This window comes from Lagopus muta, chromosome 2 (genome assembly GCF_023343835.1).
Source record: "Lagopus muta isolate bLagMut1 chromosome 2, bLagMut1 primary, whole genome shotgun sequence".
Classification (NCBI taxonomy): Eukaryota; Metazoa; Chordata; class Aves; order Galliformes; family Phasianidae; genus Lagopus; species Lagopus muta.
In genome coordinates this window covers 26,157,482-26,174,494 of record NC_064434.1, presented here as the reverse complement: position 1 = coordinate 26,174,494, position 17,013 = coordinate 26,157,482, and the positions used below count along the sequence as shown (strand labels likewise).

General features: G+C 36.0%; 1 protein-coding gene across 1 annotated transcript in view; it reads left to right on the top strand.

The window, feature by feature from the left end:
- The window catches only part of LOC125688619 (protein eyes shut homolog), a 54,981-nt gene that overhangs the window by 2,690 nt on the left and 35,278 nt on the right, over positions 1–17,013 (top strand). Inside the window, exons 3-5 of the mRNA XM_048934820.1 lie at positions 702–776; positions 7,668–8,515; positions 10,522–10,635. Of these exons, the coding sequence (XP_048790777.1) occupies positions 7,771–8,515; positions 10,522–10,635 (859 nt within the window). The 5' untranslated portion in view covers positions 702–776; positions 7,668–7,770. The remainder of the gene's footprint in view (positions 1–701; positions 777–7,667; positions 8,516–10,521; positions 10,636–17,013) is intronic.

Genomic DNA, 17,013 nt, shown 5'->3' with positions numbered 1-17,013 from the left:
TATGGTTACAAAATAATACTGTTTCATTCTTATTGGTAATGATTCCACTCATTTTTTGGTTTTATTGGAATAAGGGAAAATATGCATTCCAGTGTATGACTTAAATAAATGTGTGTGTGTGGGGGGGGGAAGTAAAATCATAGTCCATTGATTCTTCCTGAATGCTTCAAAATGATTCAAAAGACAATTGAACCTTCCTTTATCATCCAACCTTACTCCATCTTTCTAGCTCCTTTGCTGTTCATTTTTTACTTAAGTAGAACATCCAGGAGTCTTCAGTAATCTTGCTCCTTTTTATTCTCAACTACAGTTACAATAAACTGAAATAGTCAAGCAATCCTTGACTAATATAGTTTCTTAAGAATGAAGAATTTAGGCTAATACCTTTAACTGAGTTGTAGAGATCAATTCACAGTACCTAAATTAGCTGGGCTTAGCAAAAACGAATTTTCTTTTTAAACCTTCAGCTAATTTCAGGCAGATTAATCTACGTGATGGATTTAATTCATTTTGCTCTAATTGGGGAACAATTCTGTTGAATACAGCAGGGTGGAACTCCTTGAATAGTTTAAGAAATTAGTTCTATTTTAGTTCACATTTAGTTCACAGTTAAGTCTACATTTCCAAGTAATGCAGAAAATAGAGAAATTGAAAGTGAAGCAGTGAAGCTACTTGATACAGCTACCTGACATCCATAACAGTTTCTTTTCAGATGTGTTATTGCCAGCTTTCCCTATACATACAGACTGATGACCGCTATTGGCTGCAGAACACAGGTTAGTTATTGCAATGTTTCTTTCAGGTTTATTTCATTTGAAGGTCACTTGTTTTGAAACCGCTGCATTATGTGAACCAAAGCGCACTAAAAAGGTATAGTTTGGAGTGGAATTCAGAAGTAAAAATGCTATAGGAACAAAAAACAAACAAACAGAAAAAGAGAAAAAAGAAATATTCTCAGACTATTGAAAACATGAAAATAAGGTGGTAATCAGTTTAAAATGGATTTGTGGATCTCAGTTACTGGTACGGTACAGATTGATTTGATCTGTTTATATTCTTTATGTTCTTAAGGCAGTTACATATTGAAATTGATAAAGATACACAAGAATAACTTTCTATAGAATATAACTCAATTTTAGCTAATGTGCAGTTGATCCTAATTTAGTATGAATTGTCTTAATGACTACATAATGTATAAGCAGAAGAAAAAAAAAAAAAAAGAGCAATACTTAAAAAAAAAAAAAAAAAGAAAAAAAAAGCTTTAAACACATCAGGAATGGTTTCGGTATAAAACAGGCTTCACAAGAAACATACATGAAGTTTTAAATAGAGAATGAGTTCAACAGGGCCAAGTGCTAGGTCCTTTGGCCTCGACAGCCCCAAGCAATGCTACAGGCTTGGGACAGAGTGGCTGGAAGGCTGTGTGGAGGTAAAGGACCTAGGGCTGTTGGTCAGTGCTCAGCAGTACATGAATCAGCAGTGTGTTCAGGTGGCCAAGGTCAGTGGAATCCTGGCTTGTATCAGAAACAGTGCTGCCAGCAGGAGCAGAGAGGGTGATCATCCTCCTGTACTCAGCTCTTACGAGGCTGCAGCTTGAGTACTGTTCTCCGTTTTGGGCCCCTCACTACAAGAAATCACTGGTGACTACAGCAGAGTGTATTCACTCTATTCAGCAGAGTGGTGTCAGTGGTTCTAGAGGGAATGTCATTCTCAGTGACTTGTGAAGTTCTCTTTGGGTTTGACTGAGATATCTTCTGAATATGTATTTTCCTTCTCTAGTTTGTACTGTGATCACAGTTTTCACTAAATGTGATTGTGACTCGTGCCACCACAGCAATAACACAAGGACACACATCCTGGGGCACAGCAATGTCTTCAGAAGATATAAGAAAAGGTGCTGTGTCAATCCTAAAGGCAGAGAACACTTGTTCCTCCTAGAGAATCATGATCTGCTTAGACCTTCTATTCCAGCATGGTCCTCCAAATGTTTAAGCAAAGAAAAATAATTTTTTTACTAAAAAAAAGAAGCAACTGTTTAATTATAAGTTTTGCAATAGAGAAAATGCAGGATAATCAGGATAGAACATATATAGATAGGGGTTATGAACAATTCTGTGTTACACTATGTAGGTCCCTGAATTCAGTCATCTCGGTGAACTTCTGGCTTCCCTCAAGTTCTGTGTGCTTCAGTCCTTAGAAAGTACTGTCATCACCCTGGAGGCCTGTGACTTCTCTTTAAGCATTGCAAGCACCCAGCTACCTACTGTGCCTGCCTTGCCAATCAGTCCTGAATTTTCTCCTCTGAACATGAAAACTTTCCTTCATCCTTCTATCACCTCCTTCTATCATCTCTGAGAAGATAAGCTGAATTCACAGGAGGCCACTTTTCAACTCTACTCCAGAAAACTGCAATACCACTGAACAAAAAATAACTCAAGTTTCCCTGTTCATTAAGAATGAGCATAGTAGGGCACTCAACTGCGAGGAAGGAGTAATGCTTTGACTCTTCCTACAAATGATGCTGTTAAGTACATCAATTTCTTCTTAGCCTGAAGGAAGGATATCTTAAAAGGCAAGGTCCCAATCCTGAATTTCTAGAGTGATTTTATAATGTTCCTTTTATGAGGAATCCTCGGAGGACTCTGATAATTCTCTTGAGTCCTGACTTTGCATTACATGGAGTCATATTGACTCTTCTCTAATATTTGACATGGAAGTATATCTCACAGCAAGAGGATATGTACAAGAATAAGTTATTCTATTTAATTCTTGAGTTCTTGTAACACTGGGTATTTTGTGGATCAGACTCACTGTTGCTGTCCATTTATCTATTTTTTCTATTAACGCTCCAAATGCTGACAAATTCTGTGTACCAGATAACCAAACTCTTTCACAGTGAGCAGAAAACTAAAATGTAATTTAGTTTTTCTAACTTATCTCTTCAAACGCTCCTGTTGTACAGAGAATGTCTGCTCGATATAAATGGAGGCTGCTACGCTTTCTGTTACTACAGTGTTTTTAATGATTTATTGTTCATTTCAATACTGTTATTTGCTTATTGAATTTTTTCATCTCTCTGGTGTTTTTTATATGAATCTATGCTTTCACACTCAATATACCAGAGCCTGTGATGTTTTTGTTTCGTTTATTTTTAGGGAATTGAAGATTGTGAGGTGTGCACCTTGATTTCCTTTCCTCTTCAGCCTTATCAACTCCTTTTATCTATTTGTCTGTTTTCAAGTCCTCATTAGTGGTACAGTTTTTTTTTTTTTTCTCCCTCTAATACAGTGTCCTTAGATAATGTTGGCTTTCTCTATGAGGATTTAATCCTGCTGACTTCTTTTAAGGCTCTTTCTACTAATTTACCTGTAAAAGTAGTTTCATTTTTGGAATCTGGGAACTATTATGGAGGTTTTTAATTTTGTTGCTTCTACAATCATTTTGAATCTAAGAAAAGAAAGGCCTCTGTTAGAGTGCCATTCTTAAATTCTGAATAAAGAAGTAAAATATAACAAAAGTAACAAATCATGGCAAGGCTTGCTTTGCATTTAGTAGATTCTCTAACCTAATGTTCCAAGAAACAGGCACTGATTCTATGTAGATATTTAACTGTTAATCTTGAAATATGCTGTGTTGAGCTGTTTGCCCAATTTACAAGGTAACTGTAATCTCCTGTTATTGTTGAGCTTTCTTTCAGCCTTTGTGACCTCAGCAAGTGACAGTGAGGATCACAGTCAGGGGAAGTATTGCAATCCCAGGTAGAGAAGTACAAGCAAAGAACGCAGGAAAAAATAATGGTGCTTTCTATCTAGGCTATTTGGAAATGACATATTTTGTCTAGCATGTATTTTGGCTCTTTGTCTCCTTGGACTTTATTTTTGGTAGGTGCTTGGTCTTTATATTGGTATGCAAGCATGTTAGGTGCATAAAACTGCAAGAGAAGTAAACATGAGTAAGAGGCATGGGGAAGGCTGCAGGGCTGTGGAGGAATCATGTCATGAATGAGCCTGTACCCATCAAGGCTGGTTTCTGATGTTCTGTATGTGATGTACACAACGAAGGAAAAAACTGCCACCAAGCTAGAGGAGCTTACAGCCCAGCTCAAGTGTATGTACATCTGGATCCATAGACAATGGGAACTGGAGACATGTGAATGGAGGCCCACCATACCACTGTGGTACATATACCACCAAGGAGCTGCAGCCATAGGCAACCCACACCAGGATAGGGAACTGAGCATCAAGAATCCTTTAAATACAAGGAGCAGAAAAAAAAAAAAAGTGATGCAAAACACCGTAGCTTCTTACTTACTTTGCTCTGGAGGATTTTGGACAGTAACGGTGCAATCTGCAGATAAAGCTGAGATGGGTGAGAGTAAAACATCTATTCATGTGTTTGTTTATGTGGTTCTTATTATCAAAATATAAATCAGTGAACACAAGTCAAGTAAAAGTCCCTGACTGAGGGCTGTTTTGCCTGCAGTTATGAATTAGGAAGCCTTACAACTCCAATGTTGGTTGCATTGTCACTACTTCTGTTGATAGCTGTGGTTTATCTGAAATTAGAAATAACGATTCTGTATTTTGAGGTGCAGTCTAGGATGTTCAGTGTTCTAGAAAATCATGTTAACAAGTTAATGATTCATCCACCACTTTGTTTTAAATGGTGCAAATAGGGAAATGACCATTTACAAACAGTGAAGATTGGCACTATCATTTTCTAAGGATTTTTAATTTTGTGGTAAGCATAAAGGCATAAAGGGCAACTTGCTATGTAATAGACACAGCACATATATTTGTAAAATGCACAGGATAGAAACCATATTGTGCAAGTGCTTTAACTTGAGGCATTTTTTATATTATTTGTAGTTTAATTCATGCTTAAAAAAGAAGTTTTTAAATGTGCATTGGAAATAAAGCAAGCGTGGTATCACTGTCCCATGAAGCAGCAAGTCTTTCAAGGGTAAGAAGATGGTAATGGGTGTGACAGTGAGCTCAAAGTACCATCACACAGCTGACAGCTCTGGAACCCTGAGCCAACAGTTCAGTGGTTCCCACACGCAGCACACTGAGAGAGAAATCTCCACATCAACTCAGGAAATTGAATATTTGAGTTAGGGCCTGGATAAATGGTATACAATGCCAACTACTTTTCCAGCTCCAGCATCAATGATGAGAGCCTGAGGTTAAATGCAGATCCTGAGTGAGGCAGGGGGCCTCCAGGAAGGTCCCCTACAGCTCTCCCAGCTCTCTTCGTACCATCTTAATCCAAGGTCATAGCCCTTTGCTGCCAGAGCCAACCACAAGTGAGGACAGGCAGACCAGGAAGGATGTATGCAAGATGCAAGGAGGGGGCAAGAAGTGCATTCCTGGCCCAAGCAAAGGGTCATGATTTTCATAAAAATTTTCTGATGTATTTCCTTCTTTGGCTAGCTCTTTTTTTTTTTTTTTTTTTTTTTTTTGAGATTCTTTAGTCATATAACTTGTATGGGTTTTTCTGCAATCTTACTTAAAATACATTTTGTTTTTGTCATTAATATTTAATAACTCATTAATAAAATAAAATCATAATATTTAAGATACTGCACTGGAATGCAAATGACGTAGACTTTGCTTTTTGCTTTTAAATGACTTCCCTGGGGTCTTGCATAAACCTTGCTGTTTCACTTTTCCATTACTATAAAAAGATTATGCTTTCTTTCACCCAGTCTTATGTAACTTTTCCTTTGCGAGGTTTTGAAGTATCTTACTGTGTGTCAACATGTGCAAGTCTTGGGTTTTTCTTTGTCCTTATAAATTACATGGAAGCATGTGGAAGTATAAGAAGTATTTGTTCTTGCCTGATCTAGACATAAAATCTGACAGTTATAATTGCTTTCAAATTTTATCTCATGACTTATGGTATCAGCATTTTGTGGATATTGCATTTTTTTGTTGATTTTCTACATAATCTACGTCAGTATTGATGCTATTTCATGCTTAGGTCTTAACTTTTAATACTCTTTACTATATATATATATATATATTTTTCCTCATGATTTTATTGCTAACTCAAAACAAATAATCTTTATTCACTCTTGGTTTTCATTTTCCATATTTTGCATCTTGCCTTATTCTTGCCATTGCTTTACAGTATGTATTTGCTTATTTAAAATTGCTTATTTAAAGTTGGTTATTCTAGTACTCTTACAGCAATATCTTTCAGTTGAGTGAAGACTGGTAATGAATGTTGTAAAGACCAAATATAAACTTTTTTAATGCTACTGATTATTTACTTAGAAAGAGTTCAGAAGTTTTTTCCCATACAAGTACTCTGAAGAGGTACCCTTTATCAGTAAAAAAGAAGCCTGTATTTGATATCAGAACTATGCAGAATTACAGAGATGAAAGGAGAACTGTGTGGGCAAGAATTCTTCCATGTTAGTCATTCAATTGCTCTCTTTTCAAAATGTCTAAAAAGAAAGATAACCTTTTATAAACATTAATTTTAGTAACCCCTGAGAAAATCTCATTACAAAAAAAGATGCGTAAAGACAGGTTGCAGAATGTAGAATTTCTTAATACTCAGTAATATAAAGCATAGACTTTTATATCTGATAATAGTGACGGATGCAATAGCAGCTATAATGGATATAATAGTTCAACTTGCTAGATGAGAAGAAAAAATGCTAAATGATCAAAACTGTACATTTGCTAGAACGTTATTTAATGGTATTGCTGAACATCATGTGACACTCAAGATGATGGAATAGTCTCAATATAGGTAATGCTTGTTATTCAAGGATAGCAATTCTGCAAAATTGTCTTTTTTTTAATCACTTTTTTCCCCTACAGGGAATTAGCTCCCAGGTGTGGAAATAGTGAGGAATTAGGAATTATCTTACCTGCCTGGCTGTGAAGTAGGTGCTTAGAGTGTGTCTTATCTGAAGGCAGAATTGGAATTTGATAATTAAACGAAAATAAAAGTTTTGAGAAGGCAAGCAAAATGCAGCTTGTACCCCTTTTGAGTTTAGCATTCTAAGCCTCAGGTCTTGCACTGTTACTAGTTGCTAGTTAATAATTCACAACCTTATGGTTTCATCTAAGACTTTAACAGCTCTGGTCATTGCTTCACAAAGGCCATTGGGCCAAACTCTCATGCATGATTTGCTAAGGAGGTCCAATTCTGTTGGAGGTTGGCTCAGACAGTGAAGATCACTTTGAAGCAAAAGGAGAGGGTGAGCAAGAAGGCAAAGGCAAAATCAAGTTGCTGACTAGCTGGGAAGAGAAGTCACTCCAGTGCAGTAAATGCTTGCCATGTGTTTTTACCATAGTTAATACACAGTTTCATCAAACTGCCTATAGATTGTTTCTGCATGCACTACAGTTGTGAATATAGGACTGACTGGATGTTGCTCTCTTTCATCAGAGGGAGGTGCTATATACTGTTAAGCTTTGTACATAAATAATATTGCATCCTTCAATGGGTTTGCCCAAAAGAAAGAAAAACTGAGGAATGTCAGAAAAAGAATTCTGATTATGTTTTATTACATGTCAACCCTACTTTGCTGAGTCTTCCCTGTGTTCCCTTTTTTTTTTTTTTTTTTTTTTTTTTTTCTTTTTAACAAACCTTTATCAGTCTACTGCATTTAGCATGAAAACAATGCTTTTCTCTGTTTGAATTCCTAGGCTACCAAAGAGAATACAGAAACGGCTTAGGAAAAGGTGATCTAAATCCACCTTCAGTAATAAAGCACATGTGAATGAAGACTCCCACGTGCTAGTTGAAACAATGACTTCAAAATCAACAGTTCACATCATAGTGTGCTTTCTTCAGCTCTGCATTGTGAAGGGGCAGATCATATGTGAGAGGCAAATAATTGCTGAATGGCGAGTGGAACCAGCACACGTTGTAATGGAGTGGACACTAAGGAAAAATATATGCACAGACTTTTACTCAGAATGCTGGAATGTGAATAAAAACTCTACTAGGGAAGACAAAAATCTCAGTGTCCCTCAGATATGCCCTGTACAGCTTCAATTGGGCGATAGTCTCTTCATCTCTTCTGATCCATCATTTCAGTCCTATGGTATGAATTTGATAAATGTCTCCAAGGAAGACTTTATTAATTGCCCCAAAAGTGGCTTTCTTCAAGAGCAGCAGATTTTTGTTTGCCAGATAAGAGGACTGCACCAAGTTGACCCTACCTGGCTTAGTGTTGGAACTCATTACTTTGTAGAACTACATAAGAGAGGCCCACATCTGTGCAACATGGGCCTTCGTCTGAACATAACTGTGAAGCAGCAGTTTTGTCAAGAGACTCCAAATTCACCATTGTGCTCTAAGCATGGAAGATGTTTAAGCCATGTTTGGGAAAAACAGTATAGTTGCCATTGCTTCTCAGAGTACTCTGGAAAATTCTGCCAGAAGTTTAATGCGTGCTCCACTAAACCTTGCCATAACAATGCCTCTTGTACCGAGAAATCAGAAGGCACCAGACATTCATATGAGTGCACTTGTCCTCCAGAGTTTTCAGGTATTTTTTTCCATCTATGAATAAGTGTTATTGTCTACTAAAGAGTATGAATATATATAAAATGAACATGTCATTAACAATGTTTCCATACATTTTGATTGTCCATTGCCTCTACTGTATATGCGCAGTGCCTTTTACTGTTGGTCTCTCATAGGAAACTAGGCAGTCATTCAAAGATAGTTTGTACTTGCTTACATTCTTGTGTTGATTGTAGAGGGAGAATTAAAATATCATCTTCATGCTTCTTTCCCACTTAAGAACGTGACAGAAGTAACAGATTTTTTTTTTTTAATATGTTTGCTCAACAACAACAAAATTTCTTACACAAAATAACAGAAATTCCTGGGAGTCAGCCCATAACAGCTACTTAAACAAAGTTCTGAAAATTTAAAAATCAGGGTTTTCAATAAAAATAATTTGTTTGATTAGGAGGAAAAAAAAAAAAAAAAACCAAAACCACCAATATTTACACGTTTCCCATAATTTTTACATTTCACGTTCCTTTCCGAAGAAGTTTGCTCAACATGCTTGTTTAACTAATTGTTGCTATCATCATATTAAATATTTCACATAATAATAATAAATCACTCAATTTTATGTATGTAAAGCTGCAGTATTTATGTTGTACATCTAGGTGAAAACATATTTGTTTGCTATCAGAGTACAGTATGATTATATACATTCTTACCCAGTCATAGTCTTGATTTCATGGAAAAACAAAAGGGGATGATGTAAACAGTGGATGTATTTTTCCTGCATTCAGAATAATGCAGCTCAGGAAACCAGAAAGTACCAGAATTAGTCATTCCTATCAAAAGAAGGATTGTTGCAACTCTGTCCGTACTTGTGGAGCAGAATTCTAGCAAATGTTCACTCAGTGGCTGCAATTCTGTTGTGTCTTTCAATTGTGATGCTATGTTAGGAAACACATTTGATGAGTCAGGAATGAGCAGGTTCACACAAAGAATTTAAAGATTATGTTAAAATAAAGTTTGATGTAATTTATTTTTACTTGCTTTTTAAATGGCGTAATAGCTCAGATACCAATGCATTTGCAAATAGATTATGCAAGTATGAATATATCTGTGTTATGAGAAATTTTTTTTTTTTTTTTTTTTTTTATAATTTAGAACTTTAAAAAGCAGCAGAAAACTAATGGCAGAAATCACTGATGCAGTATGTTTCCCATTTCTTTTGAGATTTCTGGGGGCTGCATAAAATGCTCTGAAAATAATAATGCCTAAAAAGCCTGCTACTCCTATTATTGAGACTGATTGGAATATTCATAGGTAATTAAAACTAATCATGTTTAATGCAGTCATTAAGCAATGCTCAAAATATTCTGCTAGCCTATATGGGGCAGTGTTGGCTAATGCCATCACTTTGTACTGACAGTACCGGTCCAATAAATAAACTGTACGAGAACAAGAACTAGGAAATTAAACCATCAAATTGTGGGGACGTAAAAGCATTTCCCATAACAAAAGGTGTATTAGAAAGTGGGATAATTGCCGAATCATAAATAATGTTATAGTAACAATACAAGTAGAAAGCATATTCATGTTTTTTTACGCCCATATGCTGTAATAGCATAAACAATTGATAATTGAAATGGTAATTCTCAGAAAGATGCATAATAAGAAAAACTTAGTCAAAAATTGGATTGCACATGAAAGCAGCTTTGTTTTTCATTTTACTTTTTATGCTGGAAGAAAGTGTAGGCTATATTCATATCAAAAACAAAAAATAATACTCTATTAATTGCATTTCTGGATTTTATGTTACACGTGAATTTCTAACCATGTGGTAGATAGATAACATTAGTTCATATTAAAGTAACTAAACAGTTTTGTACCGTTCTTTATAACTCTAGTAATTTTCTTGAAACATAGTGACCAATGTTAGTACTAATATCTATCTGTCCATCTAATACATTATTTAACATATATATTTGAAATATTGAGAAAAAAATTAAATTCAATGTTCTTATTACTCCTTTTAAATAGGTAAAAATTGTACAGAAATCGTTGGACAATGCCAACCACATACATGTTTCAATGGTAACTGCAGCAATGTAACTCCAAACACCTTTCTTTGTGAATGTGACAAGGGCTTTACAGGTAAGACAAAACATCTTTTTTTCTTGGGCTATAATAATAGTGTAAACCTTTTCTTTATTGAAATGGCCGATTTAGGTTGTTCTTGTACAGTTTTACATTTCCTCAGGTTTTTTAAATGTCTTGTGTCATAAAGAAATCAGACTTCTCTGTGACTATTTTAAAGGACCCTTGTACTAAAGTGAAACTGTATAAATAACAGAAGATGCTGCTACTTACTTTGCATCCATGAGGACTTTCCTCTTTTTGGCAATATGACAAGAAAAGGTTCATAATCCTCATAATCTTCCAGAATCAATTCACTGGTTGTCAACTAAAGCTTTGCAAGAATTCAGAATCAGTTTTTGTTGGATGATTTAGGATGTTCACAACGCCTATATTCATAAATTCAGTATCCTTTTAATAGATGTGCTAGAAAAATAATTCTCCTCATAAGACTTGTGCTCCAGACCCCTTCCCAGCTTTATTTCCCTTCTCTGGACATGCTCCAGGGCCTCAATGTTTTTCTTGTATGAGGGGACCAAAACTGAACACAGTACTTGAAATGCGGCATCATCAGTACTAAGAACAGGGGGATGATTACTTCCCTGCTTCTGCTGGCATCATTGCTTCTGATACGTAAGGATGCCACTGGCCTTCTTGGCCACCTGGGCACATTGCTGTCTCATGTTCAGTAGAGCGTCAACCAATACCCCAAGGTCTGGTTCCACTGCACAGTCTTCCAGTCACTCTGCTGCAAGCCTGTTGATTGCCTGGGGTTGCTGTGACAAAAGTGCAGGACCTGGCACTTGATTTTGTTGAACTTCATCAACTTCACACCGACTGTCCTCAGTCCATCTATCCAGCCTGCCCACATTCCTTTGTGGGTCCTTCCTTCCCCAGGCAGATCAATGCTTCCTGCCAACTTAGTGTCATCCTTCCTTCACTATATAGGGCATCACAGTCAGACTCATTCTGTGAAAACTGAAAGTCCTTTTTTCGAAAGAAGAAAAATCTTTCAGTAAAGTTTTTTCCCATGCATGATCTATATCTATATAAAATACCCACTTTTGTCCTTTTCACTCCCAAAACATTTCTTTTGAAATCTTTGAATCTCTACAGTTTTCATCTACTGAGGTTGAGTTGAGGTGGCAAGGAAAATTCTTAAATATAGAAATCTGAACCCACAGTGACATGAAAATAGTTTAGAGCACTCTACTCTTGAGAGGGTGGCATACAGCTACAGTCTTCTAGGTTTCTGGTAAGAATTGAGAAGAAAGGGAAGAAAAGAAATTGTGATTTTGAATTATCTGTCACTTTCTTCTCTATCAAATTTAAATGAAATTGAGTATTTTTTTCTTCCTTCTAAGCAAAATAAGTACCATGGGAGGAGAAGGCAGGCTTTCAGGAATTGAGGAAGTTGTGATTCTCTTTATTCTCTAGCAAGTGATAGAATAAGAAAATGAGTTGTGCCTGAGAAGGTTTAGACTGGATATAAGGAAGAATTTCTTCATGGACGTGGTAGTCAAACGTTAGAACAGGCTGCTCAGGGAAGTAGTGCAGTCCCTAGCCAAATAAGCATGTAAAAGATGCGTGGAAGTAGCACTAAGCGTCATGTTTTAGCGATGGGACTCCAGTAGGCCAGCTTGGTGGTTGGATTTGATGATCTTGGAGATCTTTACCAACTTAGATGATTCTATTCTGTGAAATTACCTCATTTTTTCCTGTTGTAATATGAACTACTTCAGTTTTAACAATTGGAAGTATGCAATACATTGGAATACCTTACAGCAGAACCGATCCACATATAAAACATAGTATTGCAATTATTTTCTGACAAAATATGCTTGTTTTAAGTTTACATTTCTTTCTGTGCTAGTGTGTGTTAGGGCAATTTCAAGAATGGTTATAAGAATTATAAAGATGTAAAAAGACATTTTTCTGTTGTTATTCCACTGTAGCTGTATTGTTTTCTCAGTCAAGATGTGCTGTTTAATTACTAATTGTTTATTGAGAATGCTGTTCTAAGTAGTAGATTAAAACCTTTCATCTGTTTTAGTGATTGAACTCATGCACAGAAAACATGAACATAAAATGATGCTTAAGATCTTATAAACCTTAACAAGCAAAATACTACTGGCAGTAACAGCACGATCTGAAAGAAATTGCTAAATTTCTTGTCAGTGAAAATTGAGGTATGTAAATGTACGTGTTCTTGAAAGTGAGATTCAAGAAAGGAGGACAGTGTTTTGTTGTTCTGTGCTTGTTTTATATCACTTTTGGTAGTTTTTCATGTGGATGTTGTTAAAATCAGTGCCTTCTGTTTGGACCATCTTGGTAGCTGGCCAAATTAATGTCTTCTGTGTACATGTGCATACATCACTGGTATACCTGTTCATCTTTGCCACTGGTTGAACGTGCAAATGGGAAAGTAGCAGCTTTCATGGGATACTAGCATTCTGACAGATTTTGTGATCCTTATCTGAAGATGCACTGAAAATTAATGTGTCTAATTCACAAGCTGAAGGAAATACCAGTGTCTTAGCTATTTGTAATGGTAACGCTTAGGATGTTTACTGTGAACAGTGGTGGATTGAGAGCAGTATTTTTCCACTTGAATATATTTTGTTAAATCCAGGAAACTTTTTACTCTATAGGTGGGAAAAGGGGAGACTTTATCATGAGAAGTGATTAAAATACAGTTCTCTATTGAATATGAGATTGTTGCCTTTTTTCACATATTTCTATAATAGAAATCCTTATTTCCTCCCTTCCCCAGAGACCCTGTTAGCCTCTTTACAGTCTATGACTAGTTCCCTCCTCACCTGTCAAACAGCAGATATTGTCCAAATTAATACCCAAAACCTTATTAATAATATTCCAAATACATTATACAAGAGAAAAAACATGAAGCTATTCTTCCAAGTACCTGTTTTTCACTATGCACAGCTTTCTTTTTTTTTCTCGGGAAATTCTTTACCCAGAGAGGTGAGGTACTGGAACAGGCTGCCCAGAGAGGTTGTGGATGCCCCATCCTTGGAGGTGTTCAAGGCCAGGTTGGATGGGGCCCTGGGCAGCCTGGTTTAGCATTAAACATGGAGGTTAGGCCCTGTATGTGGCAGGGGGGTTGGAGATTCATGATCCTTGAGGTCCCTTCCAACCCTGGCCACTCTGTGATTTTACTGTTCCACTTCATCCCAAGATCAATACATGAATCTTCTTCATGGGGGTAAGACTCAAAAGAAGTCATCAGCATTCTGAGAACTTGTAGGGAGAAGTATAATGTCCATGGTGGAAGATTCTCTCCCATTAGTCAAGAGACCATCTCAGGCTTCTTTTACATACTTTCATATTTTCAGATGGAGCCTTGCAGCACTTCGGTGCCTCAAACACAAATGACTTGTTTGTAAGGCACTGGGATGGGGTGAAGCCAGTCTGAAGAGATACCTGCTGTACAGTATTTGGTTTTAAGTTTTCAGGGAATAGAGATGACAACAACAGGGATGCAGGAAAGTGAAGGGAAGTGGGCAATTGGAGATCGAGTCTTTTCAGGCTTAGATTATGAGGATGATGATCCTTGATACTAAAATAATCTCAAAAAAAAATTATTTTTTTATATACTAGAACTTATATAAATATTTTATAACCTTCTAGCCTCTAACCTAAGTAAAAACCTTATAACTACTCGGTGTCACTGGAGTGGAGAAAGTATAGCCAAGGCTTCTGGCCATTTTCATGGATGACACCAAAATGGCCATAGGTTTAATAGTGCTGTGGAAGAAAATGAATGCTGTGGTTTATTGTTGTTGGTTTTTGTTTTTTTTTTTTACATGAAGTTATGATTTTTTTAATCACATAATTTCATGTATATGAAATACATGCAGTACCATGAGATCTGTAACAGCACGTCCAGACTAAGAGTTTGAAATTCTCACCTATCTCAAGTCTCATAAACATTTATTCCTTATTATAAAATGCTTTCTACACAGTAACTCAAATTGATTTGTTTTCTTTGCCCCTTTTACAGTTTCATTTACAACTTATCTTTAATCCTTTTTTTTTGCAAAACTTAAACTAGAAATTTCAGATTTTAGAGATTAACACTTTAGCATTCTTTGCTATATTTAATATAATTATTAAAATATAATTATATTTAAAATAGTTTGTGCTTTAAATACAGCTACAAAGTAGACATTTTGCTCCACTGCACATTCAACATGTTCCTAAAACAGTTCCTGTCTTCTCTGATCTGATGGTTGAGACTCAACTATTTTCCAGATGACGTTCCTATTGCATGCCAGAGACATATGTTATATGTCAGTCACATGTGACTCAGACATGAAATTGAATTGCCTAAACTTGTGCCTAAACATGGTGCAGATAATCAGCCTTACCTAATAATAAAAATACTTAACAAAGCCTTATTGGAGTGACTCCAAACAGTGAGTTAATTTATCTGATTTAGTGACTCCAAACAATGAGTTAATTTATCTGATTTAGCAGAGTTTTTCTTAAATGTTCTCTTCATGCATGATTTTGCTGAACACTTCTAATAATCTAATTTTCAAAATTTCTTATGAGTTTTGATAAACCCTTCTGCACATTACCATGCTTTTCCTTTTATTAATAGAAAAGCATCATTAATTATATTCACGTTTTGAGTATATATTCAATATCTGATAGTGCTTTATGATAGACAAATATAATTATACTAGAATAACATTGAATACATATTCTTCCTGTAGTTTACTGTTAGCTACTAGAATAGCTTCAAACACTGAGGAGGTCAGTGATCTTTGCTCACTTCTTAGGTATTAGTCAACTTGCACTCAAGTTTCCTTATTATTAAAATTTATGTCAGGGCAAATTCTATTGATCTTTCCAAAGCTTAAATGTAAGTCAAGACCTTGGAGAGTAAATTGTACATTTCATTGACACTCTAATCCAAACTGTCAACTAGCAAGCATTTAAAGAAGTGAATTATAGCAATATATATATATATATATATATATATATATATATATATATATTTTTTTTTTTTTTTAAAAAGGAATGATTACTGAAAATGAGATGAATAAAAATATGTATTTCTATAGTTAGAGAACTTGATCTATTATAAAAAAGAAAGCGACACTGTCAGCACCAAAAAAAAACCTAAAATAGATGACAGTATGCTAACACCTGGATTGTGTACAGATTTTAAGTATACTGATTATAAAATTCATTGGAGTTGTGTACTTCAGCTGTGATGAGGTGAACAGTTTGGCCCATGAAAATGTAGAGTACAATATTAGGAATGACTGAACTCAGAAAATGTATTTTTCCTCATCATTTCTATTCAGCTTTATGAAAGCACGCTGTTTGTTGATAGTACAGGCAGTATCACGTTAAAAATTTGGTTAAAATTTGGTTTAAAAATATTTTTTATTATTATTTATTATGTGATTTGAAACCCCTTGATAACCCTGATAATATGAAGCTGGGAAAGAGATTGTCTGGCACAATAGAAGTGTGTGCTGCAATTCAGCAAGTCCTGAAGTGGCTAAAGAGCTGAATGAAGAGGTACATCATAAGGTTCAACAAGGGCAATTGTGGAGTCCAACAGCTGGAGTGAAATAACCTCATGCATGAGTACGGGATAGGGGATGACCTACTGGAAAGGAGCTCTGCAGTGAAAGACCTAGGTGTCTTGTGGACACCAGATTATCTGTGAGCCAGTAGTGTGCCCTAGTGGACAAGTAAGCCAATGGTATCTTGGGATGCATTAAGAAGAACGTGCCCGCCAGGTGGGGGAGGTGAATCCTCTTCCTCTGCTTTGTCTCGGTGAGGCCGCATCTGAAGTAGTGTGTCCAGTTCTGAGCTCCTCAGTTCAGGAAAAATAGGAATTTCTAGAAGTGGTCTAGCAGAGGACTACAAAGGTGCCTGAAGCATCTCCCCTATGAGGAAAGGCTGAGAGACCTGAGAAGACTGAGAGGGAATCTCATCAGCACTTATAAATATTTGAAGGGTAGAAATCAAGTGGTTGAGTCAGGCTGTTCCGAGCAGTGCCTAGCAACAGAACAAGTGGCAACAGGCACGAACTGGAACATGGGAAGTTCCATATGAATACTTCAATAAAAGAACAGAGCTTTATACAGGTGATATAAGTGCGTATGCATATGCAATTGTATGACTAGACCCAGTTGCATTCTCTCCTAAGTGATTTGCTGGATCAGGGCCATAAGCTATTTCACACTTCCTTAAAATTTTATGGCTGATGTTACAGTTGGGAGAGTAAGATTGTTATCAAAAAGAAAAAAAGACAAAAAAAATAATAACTTTGAGTTTAAAAAAAAAAAAAAGTAATTGAATGCATTAGTGTGGCCTAAAGTGATTTTTGCCATCAGTTTCAGTCAGCAGATT